Source organism: Rhizophagus irregularis, chromosome 29, assembly GCF_026210795.1.
Source record: "Rhizophagus irregularis chromosome 29, complete sequence".
Classification (NCBI taxonomy): domain Eukaryota; kingdom Fungi; phylum Glomeromycota; class Glomeromycetes; order Glomerales; family Glomeraceae; genus Rhizophagus; species Rhizophagus irregularis.
The window spans coordinates 1,020,033-1,035,724 of NC_089457.1; the positions used below are offsets into that span (position 1 = coordinate 1,020,033).

General features: G+C 25.6%; 3 protein-coding genes across 3 annotated transcripts; 2 read left to right on the plus strand and 1 right to left on the minus strand.

The window, feature by feature from the left end:
• Positions 1-3,294: 3,294 nt before the first annotated feature.
• OCT59_019568 (uncharacterized protein) lies at positions 3,295-5,046 on the plus strand (the record flags this gene model as incomplete). Its single annotated transcript, XM_066143620.1, has 10 exons — positions 3,295-3,333; positions 3,427-3,468; positions 3,545-3,585; positions 3,775-3,816; positions 4,148-4,182; positions 4,426-4,452; positions 4,533-4,582; positions 4,785-4,827; positions 4,905-4,936; positions 5,020-5,046. The coding sequence occupies 10 exons, from the start codon at positions 3,295-3,297 to the stop codon at positions 5,044-5,046; spliced, it is 378 nt and encodes a 125-aa protein (XP_066005353.1).
• A 3,027-nt stretch (positions 5,047-8,073) lies between these two features.
• Positions 8,074-10,236, minus strand: OCT59_019569 (uncharacterized protein; the record flags this gene model as incomplete). Its single annotated transcript, XM_066143621.1, has 11 exons — positions 8,074-8,124; positions 8,287-8,329; positions 8,470-8,604; positions 8,826-8,863; positions 8,960-8,997; positions 9,219-9,249; positions 9,604-9,638; positions 9,716-9,755; positions 9,848-9,879; positions 10,102-10,138; positions 10,234-10,236. The coding sequence occupies 11 exons, from the start codon at positions 10,234-10,236 to the stop codon at positions 8,074-8,076; spliced, it is 483 nt and encodes a 160-aa protein (XP_066005354.1).
• Positions 10,237-12,215: 1,979 nt separating this feature from the next.
• On the plus strand, positions 12,216-13,842 carry OCT59_019570 (uncharacterized protein; the record flags this gene model as incomplete). Its single annotated transcript, XM_066143623.1, has 13 exons — positions 12,216-12,236; positions 12,508-12,541; positions 12,617-12,646; positions 12,728-12,752; positions 12,933-12,963; positions 13,048-13,078; positions 13,160-13,189; positions 13,258-13,293; positions 13,382-13,409; positions 13,497-13,515; positions 13,596-13,637; positions 13,704-13,728; positions 13,817-13,842. 13 exons carry the CDS (start codon positions 12,216-12,218, stop codon positions 13,840-13,842), a joined length of 378 nt encoding a protein of 125 aa, XP_066005355.1.
• Positions 13,843-15,692: the final 1,850 nt, after the last annotated feature.

The following is a 15,692-nucleotide window of genomic DNA, read 5'->3' on the forward strand; positions in this document are numbered from 1 at the left end:
ATTGGCTCCATTGGCTTGGTTCAGCTTGGTTCGGCGTGGCTTGGACTTAACAACACTATTAATTACTTTACATGTAGTGATTCAATTTGAATGATCTTTGCTCCCTAAGGTGATGCCAACCTTTATCTTTAAAATAAATTTAAAATAATTCGTTTAATATATGTAGATGTTTAGGAATCATCAATTATATTATTAATATAAAATTTTATAAGTTTGATAAAATCTGATATAAAAAAATTTATTAAATACCTGTAGATGCAAGCTACACGAATGAAATTATATTCATTTGAAAGAGAAAATTGAGGTCTATCTAATAAGCCTAAAATCGAATGAATTGAATCACTGGATTGTGAATAATTACGTCTAATATATTTATTTTTAATTTTTAAATTTGATTTGACTTTGATCGTTAATTACGCCTCATCCAGTGATCCAATTTTCCTGATCTTTGATTCTTACGATAGAGCAAATTCTCAGCTTTCAAATGAATGTAAAATGATGACGTTAGCATATCTCCAGGAATAATAATGCACGATTTTGTCACCTGCATAAAGTCCGATCTGAAAATTTTATTTCTTACCAAAAAATGCTTTCATAAGAGAATCCCAAATTCTTTTACTTTATTTAAAAGATTTTATTTGCCATTTAAGGATTTTAGTAGAATAAATCTAATAAAATAATTTTAAAAGATAAAAAACAAATATATAATTAGTTATTTTGAAAAAAAAAATATCTTATTATTCATTTTACAACTATTTTACATCATAATTATTTTTTATTTGCATGTATTTTTTACAAAAAAAAAACAATAAATTAAAGCTAAAAATTATGAAAAAATATGTCTTATCTATGTATATAAAATATTAAGTTTTTTCTTTTACTTACCACTTAAAAATAACTGCTATATTTGCTTATAAACTTTTTTGTCATATTTAATAAAAGTGAATAGAAAAATGATGGAAAAGTGATGGGCAGTAATGGGGAAAAAAAAGTGGTTATTACCGTTATTTTTGAATATTGATTTAAAAAATTTTTTTTATTTTTTATTAAATCAGAGTTACGTAAATATGTAACACATATTTAATTTAGATTTGTGTAATGTTAATCTTACTAAAATATTAAATTTTTATAAAAATCTTAATTTAGACTAATTCCAAAAATTGGCACATATGTATTATTTTGATATCGATTTAATATCGAAATGATATCGAAATGATAATACTTTATTTTGATATTGTATCAATATTAAATCTATATTGAAATGATATCAAAATGATATTGAAATGATATCACTTGAAAACTTAAAGTTTCTGTAAAGTAAACAATAATATTAAAATTCAAAGTTAATGAACTACGCATCTAGTAATTCAATTTTTATGATCTTTATATGGTTGGATTCAGCTCATCGAAAGGATTCCAATGATATGTATTTCATATTTGTAGCATCAATATTGACGGAGTTATTCACATTTAAAATTTGGTATTAAATAGTCTTATAATTTTTATATGGTGCCAGAAGTTTATACTCAACAATCACGTGACTTTGTTTCAATTTTCTCAGAACTGAACCCTTAACCACATGACTAGAGATTAGCCAATAAAAATCTAAAATTTCTGAGATTTTCAAAAAATATGTATCACGTAAATTTTCACACGCATAATGCTCACGCTTTTATTTTTAATTAACGGTAGTTTTTGTATTTCAACAATGCAAATACAATTAATATAACTATAGAACATAAAGCGGTTAAGTATTTATTTAATTTCTTTATTATTGTTAATTGCATTTTATGTATCTAACTGCCCCATTATTTTTTCAATATTTTCAGGTAAGCGATGATGCGATTTATATTTGCTAACAGCCCACTCGGCAGTCCTACTACCTTCCAATCTCTTATTGTATGCATCCATGTACCTCCATGATTTGTGTGCAAACTTACAGATGGTTGATACAGAAACACTAATGAAAACTTTCAGAACCTGTACCAATAAATCATTGAAGTTATAATTGCATAGCCATCTTGTTTCCCATTTTATAAAACCTCAGTATTGCTTTATGAAGTTACATTTGCAATGGAACTTTGGGTAATGTTCAACAATGTATTCTGCTTTAATTATTACCTCCTCCAATATTGACCGTTGTTTACAAAAATCCGCTTGCAGTAACATTATTCGTTATGCACAACAGTCTAGTCTTTTTAAATCAATTCCATCTTGTTTTCCAGAACACTGCTCACATGTCAAACAGATACCGTTTACTGGTCAAAGATTTCATTCTGTAAGTACTTGTTTAATACTTTTCAGTTTTCCTTTTAGTTTATGATTGTCTGGAAATACCATCGATTGCATAATCTTATTTCCGTCTTCATTGATGTACCAACCATCACGCATTTTAGGTTGTGCACTTCCAGAACTCAAGTTTATTCTCGTTACAGCAATAATCTGTGATTTTGTACGTAGATTTCAGCTTTTTTTTATGTGAATTTATGCAGATGTCTGCGATTTTGCAGATTTCAGCTTTTTTTTATGTCAAAATATCAATTTGATTGCGATTTCATCACACAATTAACTCTTAACACTTTTAACACTTAAACTTTGATTAACTTTTAAACTTTAATTAAAATTTGATTTATTACCTAAATAATTTTTTTATGACACTCTTTAAAGAAAAAAATTTACAAAACTTTAAAGAAATAATTTTTTCTACAACACTTTTTAAATTTTACAAGACTTTAAAGAAAAAATAATTTTTCTACACTTTTTACTAAAAGAAAAAACTTTACAAAATAATTTTTTCTACCACCCTTCAAAGAAAAAATTTTATAACTTTAAATAAATAATTTTTTCTATAATACTTTTTAAAAAAATAATCTGTTAAAGATTCCAAAGAAAAAAAATTTGTTAAAATTTTTATTATTAAGCTTTGAAGCTTGTTAGAAAAATTTTTTTTTTAAAAAAAAAATTTATTTATGGGGTTCGGGTAAATTCGTCCAACATTCAGCACATAATCTGTAATATGCATATTGAACTAAAAAGACATCGGACTCTATTATCTCATACTTTCATAAAAAACATTTTACTTCGTAAGCAGAAGTATTCTATTTCAAAGGTATTTATTCCTTCAAATTTTTTATTAATATTATTTAACAAACGTTAGCAAATGTTCGTTTTATTAGTCCAGAATACCAAAGGTATATTCTGAACTCTCCATTTTTGAAGGTAACTTTCAAAATTTGTAATTTTCTTTTTGTTTCAAGTCCAGGATTCCCATTTCGAAAGTTACCTTCAAAAAAAATGTTATTCTTATTAATTTCATTAACAAACATTGTTAACGTTCGTTTATTAAGTTCTGAATGCTGAAGTACAGCTCTGGACTTTATTTTGAAAGTTGGAGTTAAAACTTCGGTAAATATTTTTATTTTTTAGGTCCTGAACGCTGAAGTACAACTCCGTACTTCATTTTTGAAGGTAAAAAACCTTCAAAATTTTTTTTTATATTTAATTTTAATGAACGTCACTAACATTTGTTTTTTATGTTTTTAAGTCCTGGACACCGAAGAACGGCTCTGGATGTTTATTTCGAAGGTAAAAATCTGAAATATTTTTTTTTTATATTTTAACTTTAACGAATGTTAGTTACGTTCGTTTTTGTATTTTATAGGTCCTGACGCCAAAAAATGGCTCAGACTCTTATTTTGAAGAAAAAATCTTCAAAATATTTTTTATATTATTATTTCAACGAACGTTAATTAACGTTCATTTTTATATTTTTAGGTCCTGGATGCCGAAGAACGGCTCCAGACTCTTATTGCGAAGGTAAAAATCTTTGAAATATTTTTTTTATATTTTAACTTTAACAAACGTTAGTTACATTCATTTTGTATTTTATAGGTCCTGACGCCAAAAATGACTTCAAACTTTAATTTGAAGGTAAAACCTTCGAAAAAAAAATATTTTGTTTTATTAACTTTATTGACGAATGTTAACTAATGTTTCGTCTTATTTTTTTTAGATAAAGGAAGCTGAAACTGAGTTCTAGGCTCCTATATCAAAGGTGAAATAAACCTTCGAAAAAAAAAATTAATTTTTTTTAAAATTAATTTATATTGATGAACGTTAACTAACGTTTTGTTTTTTTTAATTAAAGGAAGCCGAAAAACAAGCCAGACTTTCATATCGAAGGTAAAACCTTAAAAAAAAAATAAAAAAAAAAAAAAAAAAAAAAAAAAAAAAAAAAAAAAAAAAAAAAAAATATATATTTTTTAACTTTATTGACGAACATTAACAATGTTCGTATTTTTTTTTTTTTTAAGTAAAGGAATCCTAAAACGAGTTCCAGTATATCAAAAGTAAATTTAACCTTCAAATTTTTTTTTCTTTTTTATTTAAACGAACGTTTACTAACATTCGTTATTCTTTTTTTAGGTAAAGGAAAGAACTTCCATATCAAAGGTAAAATCTTCAATTTTTTTTTTATTATTTTATTTAATGAATGTTATTAATTCTAATGTTCATTTTTTTACTTTTCGTAGGTATAATGTACAAGAAACCAAAAGGCAGGTTCCGGTCTCCTATTTCGAAAGTAAGGCTTTAAAATTTCATTTTACTTTTTTTCTTTTATTTTAGTAAAACGTTTACTAATGTTTCAACTTTCTTTTTTGTAGGTCTACGGCTTTCCAAAGCTTCATTTTGAAGGTTATATCCTTTATATCCTTCAAAAATATATTTTTTTTATTAGTTTTTTTTTTACGAACGTTAACTAACGTTCATTTTCATTTTTGTAGGTCCAAGACACTGAAGGTACGTGTCTCGTACTTGATTTCGAAGGTAAATAACTTTCAAAAAAAAGGGAGTCTTTTTTTTTAACGAATGTTCACTAACGTTCGTTTTTCTCTTCTTTATAGGTCCAGGATGCCGAAGGACTTTAATTTTGAAGGTAAACTTCAATTTTATTTTTTATTTTTTATTCTTTTTTTATTTATTTTAACAAAACGTTATTAACGTTTCAATTTTTTTTAGGTTTCTGGCTCTTCTGAACTCTCCTGAACTGAATTTCGAAGGTATTTCTTCAAAATTCTTTTATTTCTTTGTTTTATTTTATTTTTGTAAAAGAACGTTAACGTTCTTTATTCTTTTTTTTAGATTTTCAGCTCTCTGGTTCTAGCCTGAACGGAATTTTCAATATGGTTAGTTTCGTAATGAACTTTTTGTTACGGAACTAATTTTTTTTTTATTTTATTTAAACGAAATGTTACTAACGTTTCGATTTCTTTTTCTTTTTCTGGTAGCCACCTGGATTGGGCAAAATTTTGAAGGTAAAATTTGAAATTATTTTATTTTTATTTTTTATTTGAACGAAACGTAGACTAACGTTTCAATTTTTACTTTTTGCAGGTTTACGGCTTCTGGATGGAATTTCAAAGGTAAAATTCCTTCAAAATTCTTTCATGTTTTTTTTTTATTTAGCGAAACATTTTCTAACATTTCATTTTTTTGTAGGTCATCATCATTCCCAAAAAGAATTTTGAAGGTAAAACTTCAAAATTCTTCATTTTTTTTGTTGTTTTTAATTTGCGAAATGCTTACTAACGTTTCAGTTGGTTTTTTTTGTAGGATTTTTGTTTTCTGGCTCCTGGACGAAGGAATTTCAAAGGTAAACTTCAAAATTCTTATTTTTTTGTTACTTTAATTTACGAAACGTTTACTAACGTTTCAGTTGTTTTTTTTTGCAGGATTTTGGTTCTTCGACTCCTGGATGAAAGAATTTTGAAGGTAAACCTTTAAAATTTTTTTATTTTTTATTTTATTTTTCTTTAACGAACATTCTACTAACATTCATTTTTCCTTTATTTTTTAGGTTCTGGCTCCATTTGAAAGAACTTTGAAGGTATAACACTTTGAAGTTTCTTTTTTTTAATTTTCTTTAACGAACGTTTTACTAACGTTCATTTTCTTTTATTTTTTAATAGATCTCATCTCTCATTTGAAAGAACTTCAAAGATAATGACACTTCAAAGTTCTTTTTTTTAATTTTCTTTAACGAACATTTACTAATGTTTGTTTTTCTTCTATTTTTAGGTCTCAGACTTCCATTTGGAAGAACTTTGAAGGTAATAATACTTCGAAATTATTTTTTTATTTTTCTTTAACAAACGTTTTACTAATGTTCATTTTTCTTTATTTTTTAGATCCTGGGATTTCATTTCAAACATTTCAAAAGTAATAACTTCGAAATTTGTAACAAATATCTCTGATTTTCTATTTTGTTTTTTGTTTGTTAGAATCGAACCAACTGGAACAATATTCCAAACCATTAACAACATGTAAATGTGCAGTAAAAAGATAATGAATAGCAATGACTAGTAATAGATTTCAATTGTATTTGTAAACTTGTTAATATATAATAAAAAAGTAATTTTGATTATATAAATAAATTAGTAATTAATGCAATAAATTAATTTGTATTATTGTGACGCAGATTTTTACTAAAAAATTGCTGAGATATTTCGAAGGTTTTTTATTTAAAAATCTGCGCAGAACTTTGTTATTTATAAAATCTGTACAGTTTTTTATTGGATTTTTCCTCTAATGTTTTGCGCCAGGGTATAAGATCCGCGCAGATATAATTTCTGAAAATCTGCGCAGATCTGCTCCCCAAAAAATTTCGTGATAAATGATACTTCAAATGATTAATTTCTTCTTACTTCTTCTAATATTTTTCTTCTCACTCTTTATATGGCCTAAAAAATTATAATAAATAAAATTTATGAAATTGAATCATAAATACACAATAACAGATAATAAAGATTTGGAACTGTAAAAATTTTCTTTTTACTTCTTTCTTCTAATATTTTTCTTCTCACTCCTTATATGGCCTAAAAAATTATAATAAAATTTATGAAAAATTGAATCGTAAATATGCAATAACAGATAATAAAGATTTGAACTGTAAAAATTTGATTTGAAGTAATCTTCTATATAAAAAAGTGTCTAGTATTCACTTTACAGGTCGAACAGATGTCATTGTCGCAAAATTTGCCTGGAATTTTTCTGGCAAATTGAAAATTATTCTGGTAAATTGGGATAAATTGTGTTACAATTTTGGAATAATGGAGGTCTTACAATTTGACAAATTTTATCAAAATGGCGCTAATCCTACAGAATTCCTAATTCAAATGTTGAGAAATTTTTCAGTAAATTATCATTAAATTGTAGGAAATTTTAGGTAAATTTTTAGCAATGTTATGTAAACGAAGTGCAAATTGTGGTGAATTTAGTCAAATTTTTAGTAATGTTATGTAAATGAAGTGCAAATTGTGGTGAATTTAGTCAAATTTTTAGTAATTTTATGTAAATGTAATGCAAATTATGGTGAATTTAGTTAAATTTTTAGTAATGTTATGTAAATGAAATGCAAATTGTGATGAATTTAGTCAAATTTTTAGTAATGTTATGTAAACGAAGTGCAAATTGTAGTGAATTTAGTCAAATTTTTAGTAATTTTATGTAAACATAATGCAAATTGTGGTGAATTTAGTTAAATTTTTAATAATCTTATGCAAACGTAATGCAAATTGTGGTAAATTGTAGTGTATTTTTAGTAATTTGTTGAAAATTTAGGTGAATTTTTCAGCAATGTTATGCAAATGTAATGCAAATTGTGGAAAATTATGGAAAATTGTGGATTTTTTTTGGTAAATGTTAGCTAAATTTTTGAATAATTTAGTGAAATTTAGGATAATTTAGTGAAATTTAGGATAATTTAGTGAAATTTAGGATAATTTCGGACAATTGAGTGAAAATGTTTTACCAATTTTGAACAATTGAGTGTAAACGGTATAAATGCAACATTTTCAAAGACAATTTAGTGAAATTTTGCAATAATTTTGGACAATTGAGTGAAATTTAGTAATATTTTTAAACAATTTAGTGTAAATGCTGTGACAATTTAAAACACTGATTTAATAATTTTACATAATTTATTACAATATTATTTATTAACAAATGCACAATTATTATTATTTAATGATAATCTATATATATTTATCGGATATCTGATGATCTATGGGTAATCTACACCTCTAATTCAATCATGTCTAGTGCCAAAGTAAAAGACAGTAAAACCTAAAAAAAAAGAAAAAAATGAAGTGTTAATAAACGTTTTGTTGAAAAAAATCAAAATAAAGAAACATTTGAAGTATATACCTTTAAAAAATAAAAAAAATGAAACGTTAATATACATTTCATTAAAAAAAATCAAATAAAAAAAAGTATTTCGAAGTATACCTTTGAAATATTGAATTCTAGTTTGTCCAATGAGTCACCGAACCTAAAAAGATATAAAAAAAATAAAATATTAATATACGTTTCATTGAAGAAAATTAAAATAAAAAACAAACATTTCAAAATATAACTTCGAAATGTTCCTTTCGTTTTCCCCATCCCTTTCATTTTTCCATTCATTTTCACCTTCCTCTTTCGTTTTTTCCTTTTATTTTCATTTTCTCTTCCCTTGTATTTACTCTTTTTTTTTGTTTTACCCTTTTTCCTTTCATTTCATCTATTCCTTTACGTTTACCTTTTCCTTTTCGTTTTATCCTTTCCCTTAAAGAAAAATAGAAAAAGAAACAAAAATTTAATAAATTAGATAAACAAAAAAAATGAAAAATTCCCCTAATTCCCTTTCTCTTATTACCTTTCACCAAAGTTCAGGTCGTAATTTCATCCAGCATTCCTACAAGAAGAAAGAAAAGAAACGTCAGTTAACGTTTCTTAAAAAAAATAATTAATTATTAAGTTTCGCAACACAATGTTGCGAAACTCACTGGTTCATTTTGAACTCCATCATCAAACATCTGGCGTTCTTATAAAAAGTAAAAGAAACATATGTTAGTATCATTTCTTTTTTAAAAAAAAATAATAATTAAAAAAATAAGTTTCGCAATATTGTGAAACTCACCGGTTTATTTCGATTTCTATTATTCAAACTTCCAGAACCTACAAAAAGTAAAATAAAGAAATGTTAGTTAACATTTTTTATAATAAAAAAAAATAAAAAATTAAGCTTTGCAATGTAATATTGTGAAACTTACTGGTCGTTTCTATCATCCTAATGTCTGGAACCTACAAAAAGTAAAATAAAGAAACGTTAGTTAATGTTTCTTATAATAAAAAAAAATAAAAAATTAAGTTTCACAATGTAACATTGCAAAACTTACCAGTCATTTCCATCATCTTAACATCCGGAACCTACAAAAAGTAAAATAAAGAAACGTTAGTTAACGTTTTATTTAATAAAAAAAATAAAAATAAAGTTTCGCAACACAATGTTGCAAAACTCACTGGTTCGTTTCGAACTCAGAATCCAAACATCTGGCGTTACTACAAAAAGAAAAAAGAAACGTTAGAAATGTTTTCTAAAAAAATAAAAAAAAAATTTAATTTTTTAAAAAAGGGTTTAAAGAGTTTCACAACTTACTCTTTAGTTTTCTCATTTCCCAAACTCAAACACCATAAATCTTACAAAAAAAGGAAACATCAGTAATGTTTCCTAAAAAAAAAAGAATTTAGAAAAAGTTTCAAGGTAAACGCCTCAAAACTTACCATTTCATTTTCTAAGTTGAATACGCTAAAAAGACCTATAAAAAAAAACAAAGGATCGTTAAAAACGTTCTTTATAAAAAAAAAAATTTTTGTTTTCAAAACGAAAAGCTACCTTTCAGTTCTTCGTTTCCTAAAATCAAAATACCAGTAGCCTACACAAAAAAAAGAAAGGAAGCATTAGAAATGTTTCCTAAAAGAAATTAAAAAAAAATAAGTTTTAAAGCAAACTCGCTTCAAAACTTACCCATTTCATTTCTGAAGTCGAATACCGAAGACCTAAAAAAAGAAAGTATAAAAAGCGTTAGAAATGCTTCTAAAAAATAAAAAAAAAATATTAAAAGTTTTGAAGCAAAATGCTTCAAAACTTATCCATTTTCTGGCTTTCTGAAGATGAATACTAAAAGACCTAAAAAAAGAAAGTATAAGAAGCGTTAGAAATGCTTTTAAAAAATAAAAAAAAATATTAAAAGTTTCAAAGTGAAACGCTTCAAAACTTACCCATTTCCTGGCTTTTTGAAGACAAAAACTGAAAGACCTAAAAAAAGAAAGTATAAGAAGTGTTAGAATGCTTCTAAAATTTTTTAAAAAAAAAAATATTAAAAGTTTTGAAGTGAACGCTTCAAAACTTACCATTTCGTTGGAAGATTCTGACACTGATTACATAATTAATATGGTTATTGTTAATAATAGTAGGAAGGGAAAGGGGAAAAAGGAGAGAAAGAGAGAAGGGAAAAGGCAAAGGAGAATGAGAGGGAAGGTTTTTTTAAAGTGATAAACTTACATATGCATAATATTGTGAAATTTAAAATTTAAAGTTATATAGTATATTTATTGTGCCATTGTTTGTTAATTTAAATAAAAATTTAATAATGAATTCTATTTTCATTGGTGGCAATAGCTTCTTCAATTCTATAAAGTATGCTATCAATAATATTCTGGAGATATATTTATCCATGCGTCCTTAACATGCTTTTCAAGTATTTTTATCAGAAAATTTAATAAGGTTAAGTATTATCCATTATGAAATAATATTATATAAGATTATGGCTTGACCTATGACTACTTACATAAACATATTATTATGTAAGTTTATGAAAATTAGCGTAAGATTATAGATTAAAATTTAAATATCGTATATCAAGAATATTTCGTTACTCAGTGATTGGATCTTCATGAATTAAGATTTGTTAGATTCGTCTCATTAAGTGGATTCGAATGGTAATAATTACATTCTCGTAGGATCGATATTTGATATGTAATTGCACTTTAAAGATTTAAATAAATTTTATAATAAGTTTTGATCCAGTAATCGTATAGCCATGATTTTTAGCTTATTGGATTCATCTCATCGAAGCGATTCGAATGGTGGTAAATATGTGTTTATTAGATTAATATTGATAAAGTTACGTGATTTTTTTAAATCTTTTAATTTATCATCACGTAAATCATAAATTTACTCAATAAATGGTTTATATTTCTGAAAAATTATGAAAAATATGAAAAATGTGAAGCATGGAAATTTGTTTATTGTAATTATAAATATAAAATCGTATAATATTTTTGTTACATTAGCACATGATGATCTGCATAATTTTGGTAAAACAAAGTGGCTGGATAATTTTGATCGGCATGTGTATATCTATTAACTAATACTTTATGAAAAGTCCTTCTCTGTAAACAAATAAAGGCTATAAAGTACCTATAGGAGGAGAGCTATTGCTGCTCCTTCCGCCTGTTTATAGTGACAAAAAGAGGGTCTTCAATAGTAAGGTTTAGTACTAAATTAAATATCACAACACATCGTGTTGATACATTGTTTATATTAACAATGTGTTTAATGTTAAATAATGCATTTAGAATATAAATATTATAAATTTAATAATGTCCGTAATTTACAAATAAATAAAAATTAACAATTTTAATGTAATTAAGTGTAATACTACATTATCCAGTATAATTGTAGTATTTTTTTTGTGTTTTTTTAGCACAATTCTGCATTTTTTAGTGCAAAAAATATGATAATTGTGGTACTTTTTTAATGTAATGCTACATTGTCTAGTATAATTGTGGTATTTTTTGGTGCAATTAATATAGATTTATTTTAGGCGCTAGTATAAATCCAGAAAAATTTTATAATATTATTCTTAAAGCAGAACAAATCTGGAAAAACATGGGACATAATGAGGAATCATGTGGAAAACTACTTACTCAAATGCGAAAATACATAAAGAAAAAAGCACCATTTAACCAAAAATTTAATAAATCAGACACACCAATGATCTGGTGGGATACAGCAAATACAAAAAATGAATAGGAGTTGCAAGCCTTGGCACTTCGTCTTTTTGCTATAACTCCACATAGTGCCTCTTGTAAGCGGTCTTTTTCAGTTTTATGTTGATTTTATGGACAGAGGCGTGCCAATTTGGCTATAGATCGGGTAGAAGAGATGTGCAAATTGCACATTCACTAGTCGAAATAAGTTAAATCGGACACGTGATAAATCAGCTGAAAATCAACTAAATTCAGTTAAAATCATTTCCGATTTATGACAATCAGAAAAATTTGCACAATTCGGCATATCTGATTTACGGTCAATAAGAAATTTGATGTACATGTGTAGAACCGAATTGCTGGTTTTTTTTTAAAGTTTAAATTAAACTAAGTTAAAAAAAAATTTAAACTTTTTCGTTCTTTTCTCTCCTTCCCTTCTTTTCCCTTTCTTCTTCCTTTCCCCCTCTTAATAACATTAAAAAACAAATTTTTTTTATTTAAATTAAATTTTCTTTATTTGTTTTGTAGGTATCGGATTTGCATTGGATCAGTTAGTAAGTTTCAAAATTTCGTTTTGAAACTTTTTTATAAAAAATTTTTTTTCTTAATTAATTTTCTTCATTTATTTTGTAGGTATCAGCTTCGCGTCTTTGGATATTTCAAATCGGTAAGTTTTGAAATTTTGTTTCAAAACTTTTTTTAAATAATTTTTTTTTAAATTAACTTTTCTTCTATTTTGTAGGTATCAACTTCAGGACTTTGGATTTAATCGGTTAGTTTCGAAGTTTCGTTTCAAAACTAAAAATTTTTTTCATTTTTTTTTACTTAATTAATTTTTTTATTTATTTTGTAGGCTTCATGTTTTTGGATTTTAATCGGTAGGTTTCAAAGTTTCGTTTGTTTCAAAACTTTTTTAAAAAAAATTAATTTTTTTTAATTAACTTTTCTTTGTTTATTTGTAGGTATCGACTTTAAGACTTTGGATTTTATCATTCGTTTCAAAACTTAAAAAAAATAATTTTTTTTTTTAAATTAACTTTTATTTATTTATTTTGTAGATATCGGTTTAATTTCTTTGGCTTTAAATTGGTAAATTTCAAAACAAAATACTTCAAAATTTTTTTTTTAAAAAAACTTTTTATTTAAATTAACTTTTCTTCGTTTACTTTGTAGGTATCAGCTTTAGGACTTAGATTTTGGATCGGTAAGTTTCAAAACTTTGTTTCGAAACTTTTTAAAAAAAAATTTTTTTTAAAAAATTAATTTTTCTTTGTTTATTTTATAGGTATCGACTTTGGGTTTTTGGATTTGATCGGTAAGTTTCAAAATTTCATTTCAAAACTTTTTTTTTAAAAATATAACTTCTCTTCGTTTATTTTGTAGGTATCGGCTCTGGGTCTTTAGGTTTTGGATTAGTTGGTAAGTTTTGAAGTTTCGTTTCAAAACTTTTCTTCTTTAAAATTTTTTATTTTTTTTTATTTATAATTTTTTTTTATTTATTTTGTAGGCTTCGCGTCTTTGAATATTTCAGATCGGTAAGTTTTGAAATTTTGTTTCAAAACTTTTTTAAAATAAATTTTTTTAAAATTGATTTTCTTCTATTTTGTAGGTATCGACTTTAGGACTTTGGATTTTGGATCGGTAAGTTTTGAAATTTCATTTCGAAACTTTTTTAAAATAATTTTTTTTAAAAAAATTAACTTTCTTCGTTTATTTTGTAGGTATCGACTTCAGATCCTTGGTTTTATACATTAAATAGGCTGGTAAATTTCAAAAAATTTTTTTTGTTGAAGAGACGATTACTAATCGTTTCTTCTTATTTTTTGTAGATTTCTTTCGAATATTGGATGAATGGTAAGTTTCGAATTTATTTCGGAACTTTTAACATTTTTTAGTTGAAGAGACGAGAGACGAATACTAACCGTTTCTTCTTTTTTTGTAGATTTTTTTCGAATATTGGATGGATAGTAAGTTTCAAATTTATTTTGGAACTTTACTTTTCTTATTTAAGAAACAATTTATTAATTAGAGCTCCGAACGGGTCAGGTCAACCCGGGTGACCCGTCAGGTTGACCCGAAATTTTCAGGTCAGGTTGACAAATTATTAACCTGATATCGGGTCAGGTAAATTTTTTAATCTAACCGAGTCTATCCGGATCAGATTTGGGTCACATATATTAAATTATTATTACATTTAAATGTAAAATATTTATTAAATAAATAAACCTGTTGATCGGAATAATTGAACCAAATTAGTAAATTGATTATCAATTGTTTGTTATAAATCTATGAAAATCCTTTTTTTTGTAAAAAAAATTTTTCTTTTTTTACTTCATAAAATATAAAATGTTTAAAGAAAAACGTAAAAATAATAAAGAGTTTAAAAATAATAATATTCATAAATCAAAGCGTTCGCGTAAAGAAAAAATGTTATTTGATCAAGAAGAGGATGAAGTGTTATTTCAAGAAGATGAGATATTACTTCAAGAAGAAATATTAAGTGAAAAAAGATATAAATGAAGTACCACATATAAATGAAGAAGAATCATGTATAAATGAAGAAGAATTACGTATAAATGAAGAAGAACCACATATAAATGAAGAAGAACCACATATAAATGAAGAAGAACCACATATAAATGAAGAAGAACTGCATATAAATGAAGAACTGCGTAGAAATGAAGAAGAACAAAATATTCAAGACGAAAGTAAAGCTGATGAATCAGTTTTAAGCACATTGGACGAAAATAAAAAAGGAAGTAATGTGTGGAATCATTTTGATAAGTTTAAAGATGAAAAGGGCGTAATATGGGCAAAATGCCGATATTGCAGGTAAAGAATTTTTATATTTCAATACAGTTAAAAAATTCCTTTATAATTTATATAATATATTATTTAACAGTGGCGGTAAATATAATATGGGCAAAGGGAGCTCAACAGGTAATTTAAATCGCCATCTTAAGTTACATCCAAACAAAATTGATCCTCCTACTATGAAGCAAGTAGAATTGATGAATAATTTTCTACGTGAAGATAATCAACGATTAGTAAGTATAATTTATTTATTTTATTTTTAAAGTACCGTAAAGTCCTGAATATAAGCAACCCCCGAATATAAGCAACCCCTAATTTATATCTTACCCGAATATAAGCAACCTTCTGAAAAATTTGTAAAAAATATATACATATATTGATTATATGGTAATTTTATTGAAATTAAAGCATAAATGTCATAGAATTATCAAAATTATGTATAAAATGTTTGTAAAAAATTAAATGCGAAACTATTAATAATCCCTTTTACACCCAATATTTTTACAAAGTATCATCAATATCCGAAATTTCTAATTCTTCATGATCACTATCTAACGAATCTGTTATACCACAACTTACAAAAGAATTAATTATGGTCTCGTTAGATATATTTTCCCATGCACGTTTTACCCAATTACAAACATCACTATACTTAGCACGTCTAAGGTTTCCTGCAGTAGTTTCTCCAGCACCACCATTTGCCATCCACAAGTGCCATTCTTTATGTAATCTGTCCTTGAATGGCTTATTTATAGCGACATCAAGTGGTTGACAGATGCTTGTCAACCCACCTGGGATAACTGCTAAATCAACATTATTATCACGAAACTTTGTTTTAACAGATTTTTCAAGGTGGCCCCTAAAAGAATCATAAACAAGCATAGTTGGATCTCTAGATCGATTATTGTTAAAATAGTCAATATAATTGATCATTAATTTTGAATCCATCCAACCATTCTCTTGGAACCAAACCACCACACCAGATGGAATTTGTTCACCACGTC